Below are 16,702 nucleotides of genomic sequence, written 5' to 3'. Positions count from 1 at the left end.
TTTGAAATTGAGGATCGATCCACCAAAATAACGCAGGGCGCGACATTCGAGCATATTACCAGTAAGTTTTTTCCAACTCATATTTATTTAAATTTCCTTTTCTCTTCTTAGCCGTAAAGAGATTATACAAAAGCAGAATACTCGCTGTGCGGGCTGCGGCATGCGCGTTTCTCGTCAGTATATGAAAAGCTTTCGTTATTGCACTTATCTAGGCAAATATCATTGTACCGGATGTCACCGAAATCAAATATCACCAATACCTGCAAAAATTTTGCAAGAGTATGTCGTTAAACACATTAAATACACCTTTTCCAGTTTAAGTTCAGAAATTTACAATTCAAGTTCAGAAAATTGCAATTCGAGTTCAGAAAATTAAAATTCAAGTTCAGAATTACCAATTTAAATTCAGAAATTTACAATTCAAGTTCAGAAATTTATAATTCAAGTTCAGATTTTCCAATTTAAATTCAGAAATTTACAATTCAAGTTCAGAAATTTATAATTGAAGTTCAGATTTTCCAATCCAAGTTCAGAAAATTACAATTCAAGTTCAGAAAATTGCAATTCAAGTTCAGAAAATTACAATTCAAGTTCAGAATTTCCAATTTAAATTCAGAAATTTACAATTAAAGTTCAGAAATTTACAATTCAAGTTCAGATTTTCCAATTCAAGTTCCGAAAATTACAATTTAAGTTCAGAAATTCCAATTTAAATTCAGAAAACTACAATTCATGTTCAGAAAATACAAATTCAAGTTCAGAATTTTCATTCCAAGTTCAGAAAACTACAGTTCGAATTCAGAAATTGATAAGTAGGGTTTTAATTTTCAAAAGTTATTTTAATTAATTCATTTAATACTTATATGTTACTTGCGGCGTTGACCATGTTGCCAAAATGGTGGCTTGGGTATAGTGTACCCCAAGTTTTCTTAAAGGTGTGTACATCCCGAAGCTTGAAATCAAATGGAGGATAATTCTTTCCAAGTTCATGATGACGCTACGGCCAAGAAAGTACTTCAGTTGAAACAGCAGTTTGGAAGCAGTGAAAGGGAGAGACCTCCACAGATTTGCGAAGGTGGAGGAAGACTTGACCTCTCATGGTGCTCCCAATCGCCGTCAGTTACCGCGAAACAGGGAAAGCTGGCATGATTTGTTACAAAATTGCCGAAATCGCGATTAAGTGCCAATTCATGATGAATGATGATGATGGCGGATAAGTTGAGATATTTTGGCAGATGGCGCCAAGATCTATGCAGACAGGCATCGGTGCAATTCATAAACGAAATATCAAAGCCAAGAAGAATTAAACAAGGGGTGCCTCAGGGTGGTGTCCTATCCCCAATTTTGTTTAATGTTTATATATCAAAACTACCTTGCCCACCAGAAGGAGTTACTATCGTTTCTTACGCCGATGACTGCACAATAATGGCAACAGGCCCGGGCCCAAAGATCGATGAGCTTTGCAACAAAATAAACGGCTACCTCCCTGATCTCTCCAGTTTTTTCGCCTCGCGAAACCTGGCATTATCACCGACTAAATCAACCGCGACCCTATTTACAACCTGGACGTCCCAAATGTCGACCATTTTGAAGATCCACGTCGATGGCACTACGCTACCGACTGTCCTACACCCAAAAATCTTGGGTGTGACTTTCGATCAGGATCTACATTTTGGTGAGCACGCAGCCGCAACTGTTCCGAAAATCCAGAGCCGTAATAAAATCCTCAAATCCCTTGCTGGCAGTACTTGGGGAAAAGACAAAGAAAAGCTCATTACCACATACAAAGCAATTGCCAAGCCGTTTGCGTGCTACGCGTCCCCTATATGGTCGCCAAGCCTAAAAACTACTCACTGGAAGAAGCTACAGGCCTGCCAAAATACTGCGCTCAGAACCGCGACGGGCTGTCTTCTTATGTCCCCAGAGCACCATCTACATAATGAGACGAGAATACTCCCCATCAGTGAGAGAAATGAGATGCTAACCAAACAGTTCCTGTTGAATACCCAGAAACCTGGGCATCCCAACAGACATCTGATTGATGAGTCAGCACCGCCTAGGGACTTAAGGAGTAATCTCGGTAAGCATTTTGTGGAAATACGGCAGCTGAGAACTCAGCCGTATGAAGCAAAAAAACACAAGCAGGTCCTTGGTGAACTCCACAAACAGGCGTCGGACCTTTATGCCGGGAATTGCCTGGTGAATCCAGTACTCGGGGAACAGTACCCAAAACTTGCGGAAGAGGAACGCATACTCCCCAGGGAAACGCGAGTCACTCTGGCTCAACTTCGTTCTGGATACGGTAACAGGTTAAACTCTTACATATCCAGAATCAACCCCGACATACAAAATGTATGCCCCGCTTGCAATGTGTCCCCACATGACACCAACCATCTCTTTAATTGTAATGTGGAACCAAGGCCTCATTATGGTCCACGCCTGTCGAAACAGCAAGTTTCCTTGGACTCCCGTTAGAGGATATTGATGACAATTTGTGATCGGTCGCAGCTATTAGGTGTGGCGAAACATTGCTACAACAACAACATCTATGCAGACAGTACGGATACGTTACTTTCGAGAGTGTGGACGCTCCGTTGACTGTTTAAGTGGTCATATCTTCGTCATCACTGCTGTCATACTCAGTGCAGATCAATGATTGTGACGCTAAGAATATAGCTGGATGGCATTGCAATTGCTTCTTATGAGTGAGAGTTTTTTCTTCGCTATCTCGCAAAATTGATTTAAACGAGTTAAGATGTCCAATGCTTCCTTAACACATAAATACCATCTTACATGCATTTATTTCCATTGGATGAAAAAAAATACCCGACAAATTTTCTGAACTTGAATTGGAAATTTCTGAATTTAAATTGGAATTTCTGAACCTGAATTGTAATTTTCTGAATTTGAATTGTAAATTTCTGCATTTAAATTGGAATTTCTGAACTTGAATTTTAAATTTCTGAACTTGAATTGTAAATTTCTGAATTTAAATTGGAAATTATGAACTTGAATTGTAATTTTCTGAACTTAAACTGGAAAAGGTGTATATATGGCACATTTCCCAGTTACAATAGTGGTACTCTAATATATTACTTACTTATTTGGCGCTTAACTGAAGCTATACTGAAGCTGTTACGATTCACTACGCCCTAACTTTATTTTCATCAGCTAAAACTTGCAATTGCCCGGCTGTAAAAAAATTAGAAAATTTAGGCTTGCGGTCTCAAAATAGAGCCTTCTTTTATTATTGTTTGGCATTGGTCACTGTGGAATGGGCCGTTAGTATATTTCAATGTGCTAAACATTTATGAATGTAATTCCGTTTGTTTTTTTAATTTGTATCTGTAGTTGGGATTTCAAATGCTATCCGGTCAGTGTTTTTTCTTATCGTTTGTTAGAGCAAATGTATACATATCCACTATTTTATGTACCCGACTTAAACCCAACACTCTACATAGCGACTAAAGGATTGTTTTTAGCGCGTAAGAAACGTGTACAATTAAAATTTGTTAAAGATTTTGTGAAAACTTGTCGATTTGCTATCAGGTATATTTAAATATATGTGACCCGGTCTATGAAAAGGTGGCTTATGACTCAAAAAAGAAATTGCGAGAAACAGCTGTTAACAGCTATTTTTTTTTTTTTTTTTGCGAGAAACAGCTGTTTTTTTTTTTTTTTGAGTCATAAGCGACCTTTTCATAGACCGGGTCACATATTTTATTTTTAGCACATATGTGTGTACAAAATACATTTTTATTCATCTACTACGTATAGATATCAAGCATATTTTGATAGCATACCAGAGCATATTACAAACGATCCGGATATTTGGTCACTATCAGATTTTATTGACGTAAACAACAAAAGCATGCAACGCTCAATTGATCAGCTTATCGAGAACTGTGAACATCATATTTTTAATTGTGTGGTGAGTTTAAGAAGTTTCTGTTTCGTTGGTACTTGAGAAACGTATTTATGGGAAAGTTTTCGGTTCGGTTTGGGCATTTCAAATTCAATTCAGTGTAAAACTGGTAATTATACCAAAGAGGATAAATATAATAAGAGCCACCAGTCTACTACGAGTGGCGAGTAACTCGCTGGAAATCCAAAAAAATGATGCCTAATGTTTTCCATGAGGGACATTTTCAATTGTCTCGCATTTATTCATGTCGTGTAGGCACCTTATGCAAATGTTATTTTTGGAAAGAGAGTTAGTTAATTAATTAAATACAGTCGGAAAAATAAACACAAATACCCTACGCAAAGGTATAAAGACATTTATGCACATCTCGCCCAAACAAAAACCTGCGATTACCCCAACCAAAAACATTATGCAAAGTATCGAGTGACGTCTCTTATTATATTTATCCTCTTTAATTATACTCAGCTGAGCAGAGCTCACAGAGTATATTAATTTTGTTCGCATATAGATAGCCCGTAACGGCATAAACTAATCGAGATAGATATAGACTTCTATATATCAAAATGATCTGGGCGGAAAAAGAAATTCATTTAGCCATGTCCGTCCGTCCTTCCGTCCGTTCGTCTGTCTGTGCGTGAACACGATAACTTAGTAAATTTTGATGTATCTTAATGAAATTTGGTATCTTATTTGGTATGTTCGTAACGTAACTTCACAAATTTTTAGCGAAGAAAATTTAAATGAAAGATATAATTGCTGATGAATTTTTATTATCATTGACAGCGCTTTTGTGAAAATCAGCTAACACACGGGTTAGCCATTTATGTTCTTTGCATGCACTATAAATGTTGTAAATTTTCTGGGGTAGGAGCAGACCTTTTAAATTTGAATTAGCATTAGTAATCAATTAATTAGATGCATATTTTAATGGCCAATGATTATTTCAATTGTTTTCCGAAAAAAGCAAATACTAATTGATTACGATTAGAAAAAAAAATCAAAAATAATCAAAATGATTACTTTTGATTATTTTTGACTTTTTCGATTATTTTTGATTTTTTTTTTGATTATTTTTGATTATTTTTCCGCTTTGTTGAAAGAAAAATTTTCCTTTCTTGCATGCACGGGATAATTTCTACATACAAGTACATTTGAGGATGCAACATATAGGGCGAATAGTATATGAGCGTTGATTCAAACATATTCTCCGGTAAGTATACACACATCTGTATATTTTACTACACTCATTTTATAAAATAATGTGGGATCGAAAACGGCGGTTTTTCTAATTACCCAGGTAATATGTAAAAAAATGTTGGATTCATAGGTTGGCGTCCAAAAGCTTTCATTTAGCAACGATCTTTTATGGTTTCATTCTTAGGTCGGGTTAGGTTGAACTGGCCGGTCCATGAGGACCTCACATAGTTTGATTGAGTCCGTAGTGTTACCAGAAGTTTGTTTTAACGACCAAACTCAGGACCTATGTTATAAAAAGCTCCGTCCTCTTGGCAAATACTAGAAGCTTCCTAGGACTTAAGCCACATGATGCTTCTAGATCTGACAGCTGTATCACTCCTAATAGCTGGAGTCTTGCCTGGCAAGTGCAGGGCACGAGCACAGAACGTGATCGATCGTTTCCTCCTCCAACCCGCACTTCCTACATCTGCTATCACTGACCAAGCCTAATTTAAAGGCATGTGACGCCAGAAGGCAGTGTCCAGTCAGAATACCCGTCATGAGTCTACATTCCTCTATTTTTAATGATAGAAGCAACTGTGTTAGTCTAAGGTTGTAAGACCTACACATAATCTTCGACACTTTACAGCCCCGCGCGTGAACCCACGCCTTTCCGGCTTGGTCGATCATGTGCACCTCTCGCCTTCGCTTAATCTCGCCCAATCTAATTGGGACGTCTACGGAGCAAGCTTCAAGGGATGCGCCCTTTTTAGCTAGTTCGTCCGCTTTTTCATTCCCGTCTATTCCCATATGCCCTGGGACCCAATATAGATGTATGCTTATCCCTGTCGCGATTCTCTCCAGAGACTGCTTACACTCTAACACGCATTTAGATGCTGTGCAATGCGAGATTACTGCCTTAATTGCTGCTTGACTGTCAATATAAATGTTAACACGGTTGCAGCTTAAACTATTCTCTTCCAGGGTTTCTACTGCTTTGGTTACGGCTAATATTTCCGCTTGGAAAACGCTACAGTAATCCGGCAGCCTGTAGGATCTGTTTATTTCCGGATCAGCGCAGTATACCGCAGACCCTACTCCTTCCACTACTTTGGAACCATCGGTGTACACATGTATCGCCTCGTCCGCCATTTGCGCACCCTTGCGCCAACCGTCCACCTCTATTGTGGCCTTAAGATCTCCCTCGAAGCGCAGATAGGGAATCATGTAGTCTGTTCGTCTTGTGATTGATGACGTTATACTACTATGGCCATATGGTCGGCGCTCCAGCTGCCCCAAAGCACCGAGCCTGGTTGCGGTCGTTAACGCTTTGTTCTTTGCTACCAGGTCTACAGGTGGGGTGTGCAGAATGACATACAGTGCAGCCGTCGGGGTTGTTTTCAGGGCTCCCGTAATGCTAAGCATCGATAGTCTACATACCCCCTCTAATTTTTTGAGGTATGTTGTTTTTTGTGTGGCTTTCCACCAAACAAGAACTCCATAGTATAGAATAGGGCTTAAAATCGCTGTAAAAACCCAATAAGAAAGAGAGGGCGATAGACCCCACGTACACCCCAGCATTCTTTTACATGCATAGAGTGCCGTTGAGGCCTTCTTGATCCTCTCCTCCACGTTGAGCTTCCATGACAGCTTACTGTCTAGGATGATAGATATTTTGTGCAAGGTTTCTCCTGTAAGGTCACCCCTCCTAACTTAGCCCTGGTCCAATTTGGGACCTCTTTGTAAACAAGACCATATCCGTCTTCTCCGCATTGACTTTCAACCCGACATTAGATGCCCAGGTATGAATATCCCGAAGCGCCCGATCCATCAAAGAACTAATCGTTGGAAGGCACTTTCCACTTATGACAATTGCAACGTCATCTGCGTAAGCCGTAAGTTTTACGGGTTCCTCATCGAATTGCCTGAGCAGTTGGTTGATGACCAGCGTCCACAGCAGAGGTGATAGCACCCCTCCCTGCGGCGTGCCCCTGTCCACTGATTTCGTGGCCTCGTACATTCCCCATTGTGATGTAATCTTTCTGCAATTTAACATGCAGCCGATCCATCTGATTAAGGCAGGATGTACTTTAATGTAATTAAGACCATCCATAATCGCCCATTTTGCAACATTATTGAAAGCTCCGGCAATGTCCAAGAAGACTCCTAGAGCATACTCCTTATATTCCAGGGATTTCTCTATGCTTATTACCACCCTATGCAATGAAGTGTCTACCAACTTGCCTTTGGTGTACGCATGCTGTGTTGTGGAGAGCAGCTTTTCATCCACGTTGGACTTTATGTACACATCTATTAGCCTCTCAAAGGTTTTGAGCAGAAATGATGTTAAGCTAATGGGTATATAGCCTTTGGGATGCACGTGACCGATCTTCCCCGCCTTTGGTAGAAAAGCTACACGAACCTTCCTCAAGGGTTAGGAGGAGTTCGCTCGACGCCACTTTACTGTGTTCGAGGTTTATCTGTAGGACTCGCAGCACCATTGGGCTGTTTGTCCCCCTCCAGCACCTTCGCCTTGACGTCGTCGTCCTCCCCTAGCCCTTTTAGTTTAGAGTATTAGAGGCCCCCTTCAGCCTCTCGCGACTGTTGTGCCGGGTGTTCCTCTGTGCGAGTCACAGCACCATTTAGCGGTTGGTCCTCTTCTAGTGTTCGTGGTGACGTCGGGACCTCCGCCTGTCTTTTTTCCCTTAGGCTTTTGAGGTCCTTTTCGACTTTGCCCACCTCTAGCGTGTTAGGGTTTTTATCCTCGGGACTTCTTTTCCAGAGTCGCATGTAAATTTTGCCAGTGCCAAAGGACATTTTGCCAAGCTGCGTGTACAAAATATCCTCCGCCTGCTTGTTTATTTGGAAGATGTAGAATTGACCATCCTCGGTAGGCCGAGATACAGTAAGTACCTTCCAATCCTGTGTCGGTATGTTCGGATTCTGATTCTGCAGAAGTCGCAGTGTATCCTCCGACTTCATCACGCATGGTATCCATACCTTAACTTTTGGTACCGTGGGGATTTGCGCTTTATCCACCACCTCAAACCGCGCGTTCGTACCTTGCCTTTGGAGGTTTGGAACCACTTCCTCCAGCCACCGCAAGCTCGCGATGTTGTCGCACGCTATCATCTTCACACCATTATACCATCCCCCCGAATCAAAGGTTGGAAGGGGCTTACTTGGTTGTTCCCGCATCATCTTAAGCATTAAGCTAATAAGCTGCCTTTTCACAGATCTCCACCTTTCAGTAGTCATTTGTCCGAAAGGACTGCTACGATCAACCAGCGCCACAGTCAGTGACTGCTTTGCCACATCACTCATATTCTCGGGAAAAGCAGGAGTCTTAGTGTTATCTCCCTTTGGAACCTCCGAGAAAGCCGGAGTCTTAGCGTTAACTCCCTTTAGCGCCTCCGAGAAAGCCGGAGTCTTAGCGTTATCTCCCTTTGGCTTATCTCCTACTTCCGTAATTGGAACTTCCCTCTGACTCGCAGCTTTCGAGGTAGTTGCTACCTCGCTATTGGAGCCCATCTGTCTTACAGCTTTGGGCCTACTTGTTTTGTCTATGGGACTGCCCTGCCTCGCGGCTCTAGGACTGGGTCCTTTCTGCCTCTTGAAAGCAGGCTTGTCGCCTTCCGCCGAACGTTACCTCTTCATTCTGCCATTCGACGCTTCTTCCTCCTCGTACCGGTTGCAGAACCGAGGGTTTCTCGCAGCAATACTGGTTCCCAGTGCATATAGGAAGAGATGGGAATGGAAAAGCGGATGAACTAGCTAAAAAGGTTTGCTCCGTAGACATCCCAATTAGATTAGGCGAAATTAAGAGAAAGGGAGAAGTGCACATGATCAACCAAGCGGGAAAGGCGTGCACCCAAACTCGGAGCTGCAAAGTGTCGAGTATCATGTGTAGATTTTACAACCTTAGACTAACACAGTTACTTCTATAATTAAAGAGAGAGGGCTGTAAACTCATGAGGGGCATTCTGACTGGACACTGTCTTCTGGCGTCACATGCCTTCAAATTAGGCTTGGTCATAGATAGCAGATGTAAGAAGTGCAGGTTGGAGGGGAAACGTGCGAGCACGTTTAGTGCTCGTGCCCTTCGCTTGCCAGGCTAAGACTCCAGGTATTAGGAGTGATGCGGCTATCAGATCTAGAAGCAGCAAGTAACATAGGTCCTAGAAAGCCTTTAGTATTTTCCAAGAGTACGGAGTTATATTATAACATGGGTCCTGATTTTTGATAGGGATTTTTAGTTTGGTCGTTTAACAAACTCCTGGTATCACTATGGACTCAATCAGTCTACATGAGGTCCTCATTGACCAGGCAGTTCGCTATGAACGGCAGAATAGTGTGTTATCATTCTGGATAAGTTAGAGCATAACATATCATAGTACCCAGATCGAATTGTCCCAGAGTGAAGCGCGTCTCCCTGTGGAGCCATTTTTCTTCCACTGTTAGCTTCGGGTATTCGACTCAGGCTCAAATTATGAGGTATTATGCGCCGGAGGGCTTTCGAGGTAGTTGCTACCTCGCTATTGGAGCCCATCTGTCTTACAGCTTTGGGCCTACTTGTCTTGTCTATGCGACTACCCTGCCTCGCGGATCTAGGACTGGGTCCTTTCTGCCTCTTGAAAGCAGGCTTGTCGCCTTCCGCCGAACGTTGCCTCTTCATTCTGCCATTCGACGCATCTTTCTCCTCGTACGGGTTGCAGAACCGAGGGTTTCTCGCAGCAAACCTTTTACCTTTTGAACTGCCTTCGACCTACTTCTACCGCTTCATGGGCCCATTTCAAGCGCTCGATCTCCACTTCTGTTGGGTCGACCACTGCTCCCAATCGTTGTACAATTCTTAGTGCTGCACGGTACTTCGAGAGGGCTCTTTTACTTCCTCTGCTCCGTACCCTTCTCCACTCTTCTACTCCGTTTCCATTTGTGTGCTTCTCCAACACGGAGTTCATTGAATCAGCACTACTCTCGCTCGCTGAGTCCGACGCATCGCTTAATTCGTATTTGTCGTCCTTGGATTGCGACTGAGTCCTCCTCTTTACATCGTCCTTATTACAATCAGGTAATGAGTCCTTCATCTTGGCCTGCTCGACAAGGCGCGCTTAGCGGTCCAGTATTATATACGGGAAAAGAACCGTCCGCCACAGCAGCGCCCCCTTACTGTGGTAAGGCCATAAATACTTTCCGATGTGGCCCGGTATCGGGAAGGCTCCGTTCGAATACAGCCGAATTTATCCCCTGGCTGCAAATCGTCCAATAGGCACGGTCCGCATAACACCCTGGATTAGGGAGTTGGCAGTTCTTCTTCACCGACATCCCGCCGCCCTCCTATGAGGCGAAACGGCGTAGATGTCAGTCCTAAACAGCTCCGCCTCATACTCGGGCGCTATGGAGTTCGGCTAAGCCCTCACACCAACGACAAGGTGCCTACCCTAGTGAGGGGGTTTCATTCTTAAGTCTAGCCAGTTTTGTATATCCAAAATAAATATATCCACTATTTTGGATTACGTTATGGCTATGCACAGATTATTTTGTACATACAAGTACATCGGTTGATGTAACGGTATATCGTAATCGCTTATCTAAGCATATGGGTACATATGTCCATACCCACCTACAAATTATCGTGTCTATAGATGTAACCGCGCATTGTTTTACGACAAAACAATAGTATGAATAATACTACTTAGGTTGATAGCTTCACTTCCAACTGGAGCGATCCTCTAAGTTGTCATTCATCATCATGATCAGTTGTCTAACCAAAAGTTGTTATATTCCAAGTAAACTTATTAACATATGTCCATGTACATTAGGATGAAACTTGTTTTTTAATTCCTTATGATTACGTCTAGAATCTATAAAATTTTATGGTTTGCAGTGAGCCATATTTTTAGTACTAACAATGGAAATTCCAAACATATTTGTTTGCCTATCATACATTTATTTTTTTCGACATGGTTGGATATTTTTCAAGAATATATATATATATATATACTCGTATACATTTTAAAAGTCTATAACAGCGGTCGACTGCTAATACGTGTCCTGAAAAACTTAGCTTGACGTCAGTATTAATAATCCGAAGGCGGAAAACTAAAATTTTGAGTCGTTCAAAATATATTACCGAAAAAATGCTTATTTATGATAAAGCTCACTAAATTGGACGAAGAACACTAACATAGTGGCGATTATATGAGACCAATGTTGCTAAAATAAAGCGTACAATATGATAAACTTTGATTACAAAATAAGCAGTGCATAGCCATAACTTAATCCAAAATAACAGATATATTAATTTTAGATACAAAAGAAAATTAGCTTGACTTAAGGATGAAACCATTATTATTTTATATAATGAATGTAATAGTGCGCATGTGTATATACTTACCTCAGTATATGTTTAAATCAACGCTCATATACTATTTGCCCTATATGTTGCATGTATATATTCGCCTCGATAAGCGCTTACGATTTACTACTGCATCCTAAAATATACTTGTATGCATGCAACAAATGAGAACTTTTCTTTCAACAAAGCGGAAAAATAATCAAAAAAATTTAAAAAAATCAAAAATAATCATTAATTTTGATAATTTTTGATTTTTTCTGATTTTTGATTACTTTTAATTATTTCTGATTTTTTTCAATAATTATTGAATTATTGATTATAATCGTAAAAATTCATGATTTTTTTTTTTGATACTTTTTGAATCAATTGAAAAGTAATTATTAAAAATATAAAATAATTGCAAGTAATCATTAAATGGCGTTTAAAGAAAATATTCAATGGCACGGCTAATCATTACCATTAGTAATCATTATTTAACAGGTCTGGGTAGGAGTAACTCTATTAAGGCTTTACCATTTAGTTAGGCAACAATTTATTTAAGAAAAGAAAACGCTATCAGATCGCTATTTAAAATGAACGAAATGGGACTGTAACCACGCCCACTTTTTCGATATCGCAAATTTCGAAAAACCGAAAAAGTGCGATAATTCATTACCAAAGACGGATAAAGCGATGAAACTTTGGAAGGTGGGTTGACCTTATGACGCAGAATAGAAAATTAGTAAAATTTTGGACAATGGGCGTTGCTCCGCCCACTTTTAATAGGAGGTAATTTACAAGTTTGCAGTTGCAAGCAGTCGTTGAAGATATCATGATGAAATTTGGCAGCATCGTTACTCCTATTACTATATATGTGCTAAATAAAAATTAGTAAACTCGGATGACAAACACGCCCAATTTAAAAAAAAAATTTTTAAGTCAAATTTTAACAAAAAATTCAATATCTTTATAGTATATAAGTAAATTATGTCAAGATTAAACTCCAGTTGATATGTTGCAACAAAATACAAAAATAAAAGAAAATTTTAAAATGGCCGTGGCTCCGCCCTTTTTCATTTAATTTGTCTAGAATACTTTTAATGCCATAAGTCGAACAAAAATTTACCAATCCTTGTGAAATTTGGTGGGGGCATAGATTCTATGACGATAACTGTTTTCTGTGAAAATGGGCGAAATCGGTTGAAGCCACGCCCAGGTTTTATACACAGTCGACTGTCTGTCCTTCCACTTGGCCGTTAACACGATAACTTGATCAAAAATCTATATATCTTTACTAAACTTAGTTCACGTATTTATCCGAACTCGTTTTATCTTGGTATTAAAAATGGGCGAAATCCGACTATGACCATGCCCACTTTTTCGATATCGAAAATTTCAAAAGATGAAAAAATTGCTATAATTCTACACCAAATACGAAAAAACAAACATTGCGATTGGATTGGTTTTTTGACGCCTTCACATATACAACTAAGGGCTTCTCCCTTTCAAAACCCTCATTACCACCTTTCATTTGATACCCATATCGTACAAACACATTCTAGAGTCACCTCTGGTCGACCTTTATGGCGATATCCCGAAAAGGCGTCCACCTATAGCACTATGGCCCACTCTATTTTACTATACTCTTTAATACCTTCCATTTGATACACATGTCATACAAACAACCCTAGGCTCATTTTTCTACATGGTGATTTTCCCATACTTGTCACCAAAGCTCTCCGCTGAGTATGTAATGTTAGGTTACACCCGAACTTAGCCTTCCTTACTTGTTTTTAAATAAGTTAAGTCATAAAATGAGACTGATATTTTCGTTCATTTTCATTTTTGTTTATTTAAATAAATTTTAGCTTTGCACTGCTCGCGGTTTCCATTGCGAATTTTGCCAAAGGGATCAAGTAATTTATCCGTGGCAGCAAAAAGTATTTCGCTGTGATCGATGTGGGTCGTGCTTCCATTTGAACTGCTGGAAGTTACTATCTGAAACATGCTGCAGATGCCAAAGGATAAGTAAAAGACAAAAAGTTGCGGCAGTTACCTGAGCTGACGCAGAAAATAAGAAAATTTAAATGTACCTACCTAATTCGAATTTTTATACGATCAAAAAGTTGTGCTGTAACTCGTTTAAAAATAAGCATTGACTTAAATTTTTATATTAATTATATATGTAATTTTAGTTAAATTTTAATACATTTGTATGTATGTTTATATATAGTATATCGTCGGCTGAGTATATGATCATCCTATCTCTACCTACTTACCCAGATTAAAGAATTGTTTTCGAAATTACTGTCACTAAGCAATAAAAAGTTTGATGGTGTTTTCAATCGGCAACTGGGATGGTGTAAAAATATCCATATACCCCGCCGATATAACACTCACCTGTATATATACAGCGATCAACTCGAAAAGGTATGTTCAAAACTTATATCCGCTAATCTGATTTACAGATTTTGGTTAAGTTGAGATGTTAGAACACAGATTATACAGATCGGTTAGTGACGCATATATGTACATACATTTCTTCAAAACTTGATATTCCCTAAGATCTAGGTGTGTAATATTATATTGAATATAAGTTATGGAAGTGGCTATTCATCCGTATTGGTTTATTCAGAATAAATAACAACATCAACACATAAACACTCTTAGATATGTAACAAAAACTTTAATATTAAGTAAGATAGACTATGGATTGTATCTATATGGCAAGTCTCCAAAATCAACGCTGAATATCTTTAGCTCCATTTATAACCAGGCAGCAAGGGCATGCGTCTTCACCTTCCGAACAACACCAATAAAAAACATCCTGATAGAAGCTGGCTTACCTTCATTAAAAGATATATTCACGGAATGCCCTGATGAAACCAGAAGACGCTACCTAAAAAGCAACTGGATTGAGCTACTAAAAATACCTACGAAAGTGAACATAACTTCAATCAATAACTTCGTCAAAGCCATTAAAGCATACATGTTGTTGATGTTGTAGCGATAAGGCTACTCCCCGAATGCTTTGGGGAGTGTTATCGATGTGATGGTCCTTTGCTGGATACAGATCCGGTACGCTCCGGTAACACAGCACCATTAAGGTGGTGGCCCGACCATCTCGGGGACGATTTATATGGCCACATTAAACCTTCAGGCCACGCCTCCCTCCCCACCCCAAGTTAATGAGGAGCTTGGGGTCGCCAGAGCCTCGTCTGTTAATGAAACGGGATTCGCCGCTCGAAGGTGAGGTTGACAATTTGGTTGGAGAAGCTATATATTGCACTACACAACCCCTTGAATCCCTTAAAGCACACATCTAACATTACTTTAAAACTTAAATAACAAAAAAAACAAAATTATTCGATATAACTATTTCCCATCGAGCGGATAGCCCTGGCAGCTAATGCTCATTAGATATATTAACTTGTTAATTTACTTTAATAATGTTAATAAAAAATAATAATAAATAAATGTAAGGCGCGATAACCTCCGAAGAGATCTAAGGCCGAGCTTCTCTTCCAATTTGCGTCGTGCTCCTCTTGATTTTCCCTACAAATTGGCCGGACGCGACCTACATGTTTTAAGCCGACTCCGAACGGCATCTGCAAGGTAGATGGGTTTTCACTGAGAGCTTTTCATGGCAGAAATACACCCGGAGCGCTTGCCAAACGCTGCCGACCCCGCTTAGACAAATTTTCTTCGAAACGAAAAAACATGTTTCTAAAATTTTGATGTTGCTATGCCTGGGGCGTGAACCCAGGATCTTCGGCGTGGTAGGCGGAGCATGCTACCATCACACCACGGCGGCCGCCGTGAAAAAAAATCGGAAATTAATGGACTGAAATTCCAGACGAATAGGGACAACCATAGCTTAAACCGGATATAGAACAAATATTTGTGTTTTACTTCAGGGAAATCTTTAAAACGATTCACATAACTAGATATGTTCAATTCTAATTTTTTACAAGATAATTATATTATTAAGTACACCCACGCATCTAAAGTGAAAGTATTTTTGGTAAAGTCTTCAATGTGATCGAAAAATAACTGGCACTGTGCTGCTTTCAGAAAGTAGTTTCATTTGCAAAGTGGAAGTTGATGACTTATGCCCGGTTTTTCAGTGCGAGTTTAAACTCCAGTTACAGTTGACTAGAGTTTAGCCCTGCCACTTCGGCCGCTTAAGCTGAGATGAGCAGCAAAATTTGTTGTTATGGAACAAAGTGGCAAGGTTAAACTCTAGTCAACTTTAACTGGAGTTTAAACTCGCACTGAAAAACCCAGCCTTAACGAAATATAACCCTATCTCGGCTGGCAGTTGGAAATCTTCCCATTTCAGAACTTGTTTCAAAAACGACTCATTACAGAATTCGTTTGAAGTACGCCCTATCTCAGAATTTAAAATTTATTTCAACGTTACGAAATATAATAAACAATATTATTATTTATTTAGAAAATATAAATAAAATTAAAATTTACGCCAATCGGCATTACATAACATAATTGTTTAAGAATAGAAAGACAAACTAAATATACATTTATGAAAATTGACTTGAATAGTTTCAATGAAATTTAGAAACTTCTTTGAATTTTAGCAGAGAATGTCGATAAAGTCCTACTGAAAAGGTCGACGTCGCCTCCATTGCATTTAACAATGTTTGCTATTATATTCCTTGGTCCGTTACACATTAATAATATATATATATATATATTTGAATGAGTATAACTGATATTTAAATCCCCAAGGTTCATGGGTTTGCGTTCCCTAATGGGTTATTGAAAAAGTCAAACAAGTACATACCAGCAAGTATTCGATGGCCAAAAAAGCGTATGAAGGGCGTTTTTGCTTGTTATGGGTTAATATAAGAGACCATAGATGAATGGATTTGCAACTCTTTGTTTCGAGAGAGCGCTGTCAAAATGCACATCATTGTGAATGAAACTGTGATATCTTCTGCATAGACGTCAAAATGATTACCTGATTTGTAATTGACTATCGCTGTCTCATTCTGTATCTCTTTCTATCACCCGCTGAAGATATGCGCCGCCATATTGAACACCCTGTCAAAACGCTAAAAAGTAGCCATATTGAACATCTTGTCAGGAAGTTGACAGATAGGATATCACGCTTAGTTTGATTCACAATGATGTACATTTTTTATAACATTTGTCAATGTTGCTACTCCAAACAAAAATGAATAGATCTGAATGTGGCGATTTTTGACATACATTTCGGCGATTATAGTTTCAATCATTTAATA

At 39.5% G+C, this 16,702-nt stretch overlaps 1 protein-coding gene across 5 annotated transcripts in view; it reads left to right on the top strand.

Annotated features, from left to right (window-relative positions):
- Positions 1 to 15,989, top strand: part of Rubicon (run domain Beclin-1-interacting and cysteine-rich domain-containing protein rubicon) — a 114,712-nt gene extending 98,723 nt beyond the window's left edge. For 2 of the 5 annotated variants that reach the window (XM_067784402.1, XM_067784404.1), the window contains exons 7-10: positions 112 to 279; positions 3,352 to 3,549; positions 3,778 to 3,931; positions 13,307 to 15,987. In XM_067784402.1, coding sequence (XP_067640503.1) covers positions 112 to 279; positions 3,352 to 3,549; positions 3,778 to 3,931; positions 13,307 to 13,498 — 712 coding nt within the window. In that variant the 3' untranslated portion in view covers positions 13,499 to 15,987. Of the gene's footprint in view, positions 1 to 111; positions 280 to 3,351; positions 3,550 to 3,777; positions 3,932 to 5,025; positions 5,136 to 13,306 lie in introns of all 5 variants that reach the window. The other 3 variants (XR_010953097.1, XM_067784403.1, XM_067784405.1) reach the window with 3 other exon arrangements.
- The last annotated feature ends 713 nt before the right edge of the window (positions 15,990 to 16,702 follow it).

This window comes from Eurosta solidaginis, chromosome 4 (assembly GCF_040869045.1).
Source record: "Eurosta solidaginis isolate ZX-2024a chromosome 4, ASM4086904v1, whole genome shotgun sequence".
Taxonomy (NCBI): Eukaryota; Metazoa; Arthropoda; class Insecta; order Diptera; family Tephritidae; genus Eurosta; species Eurosta solidaginis.
The sequence above is the reverse complement of the archived record's forward strand: the minus strand, read 5'-3'. Positions and strand labels throughout refer to the sequence as shown.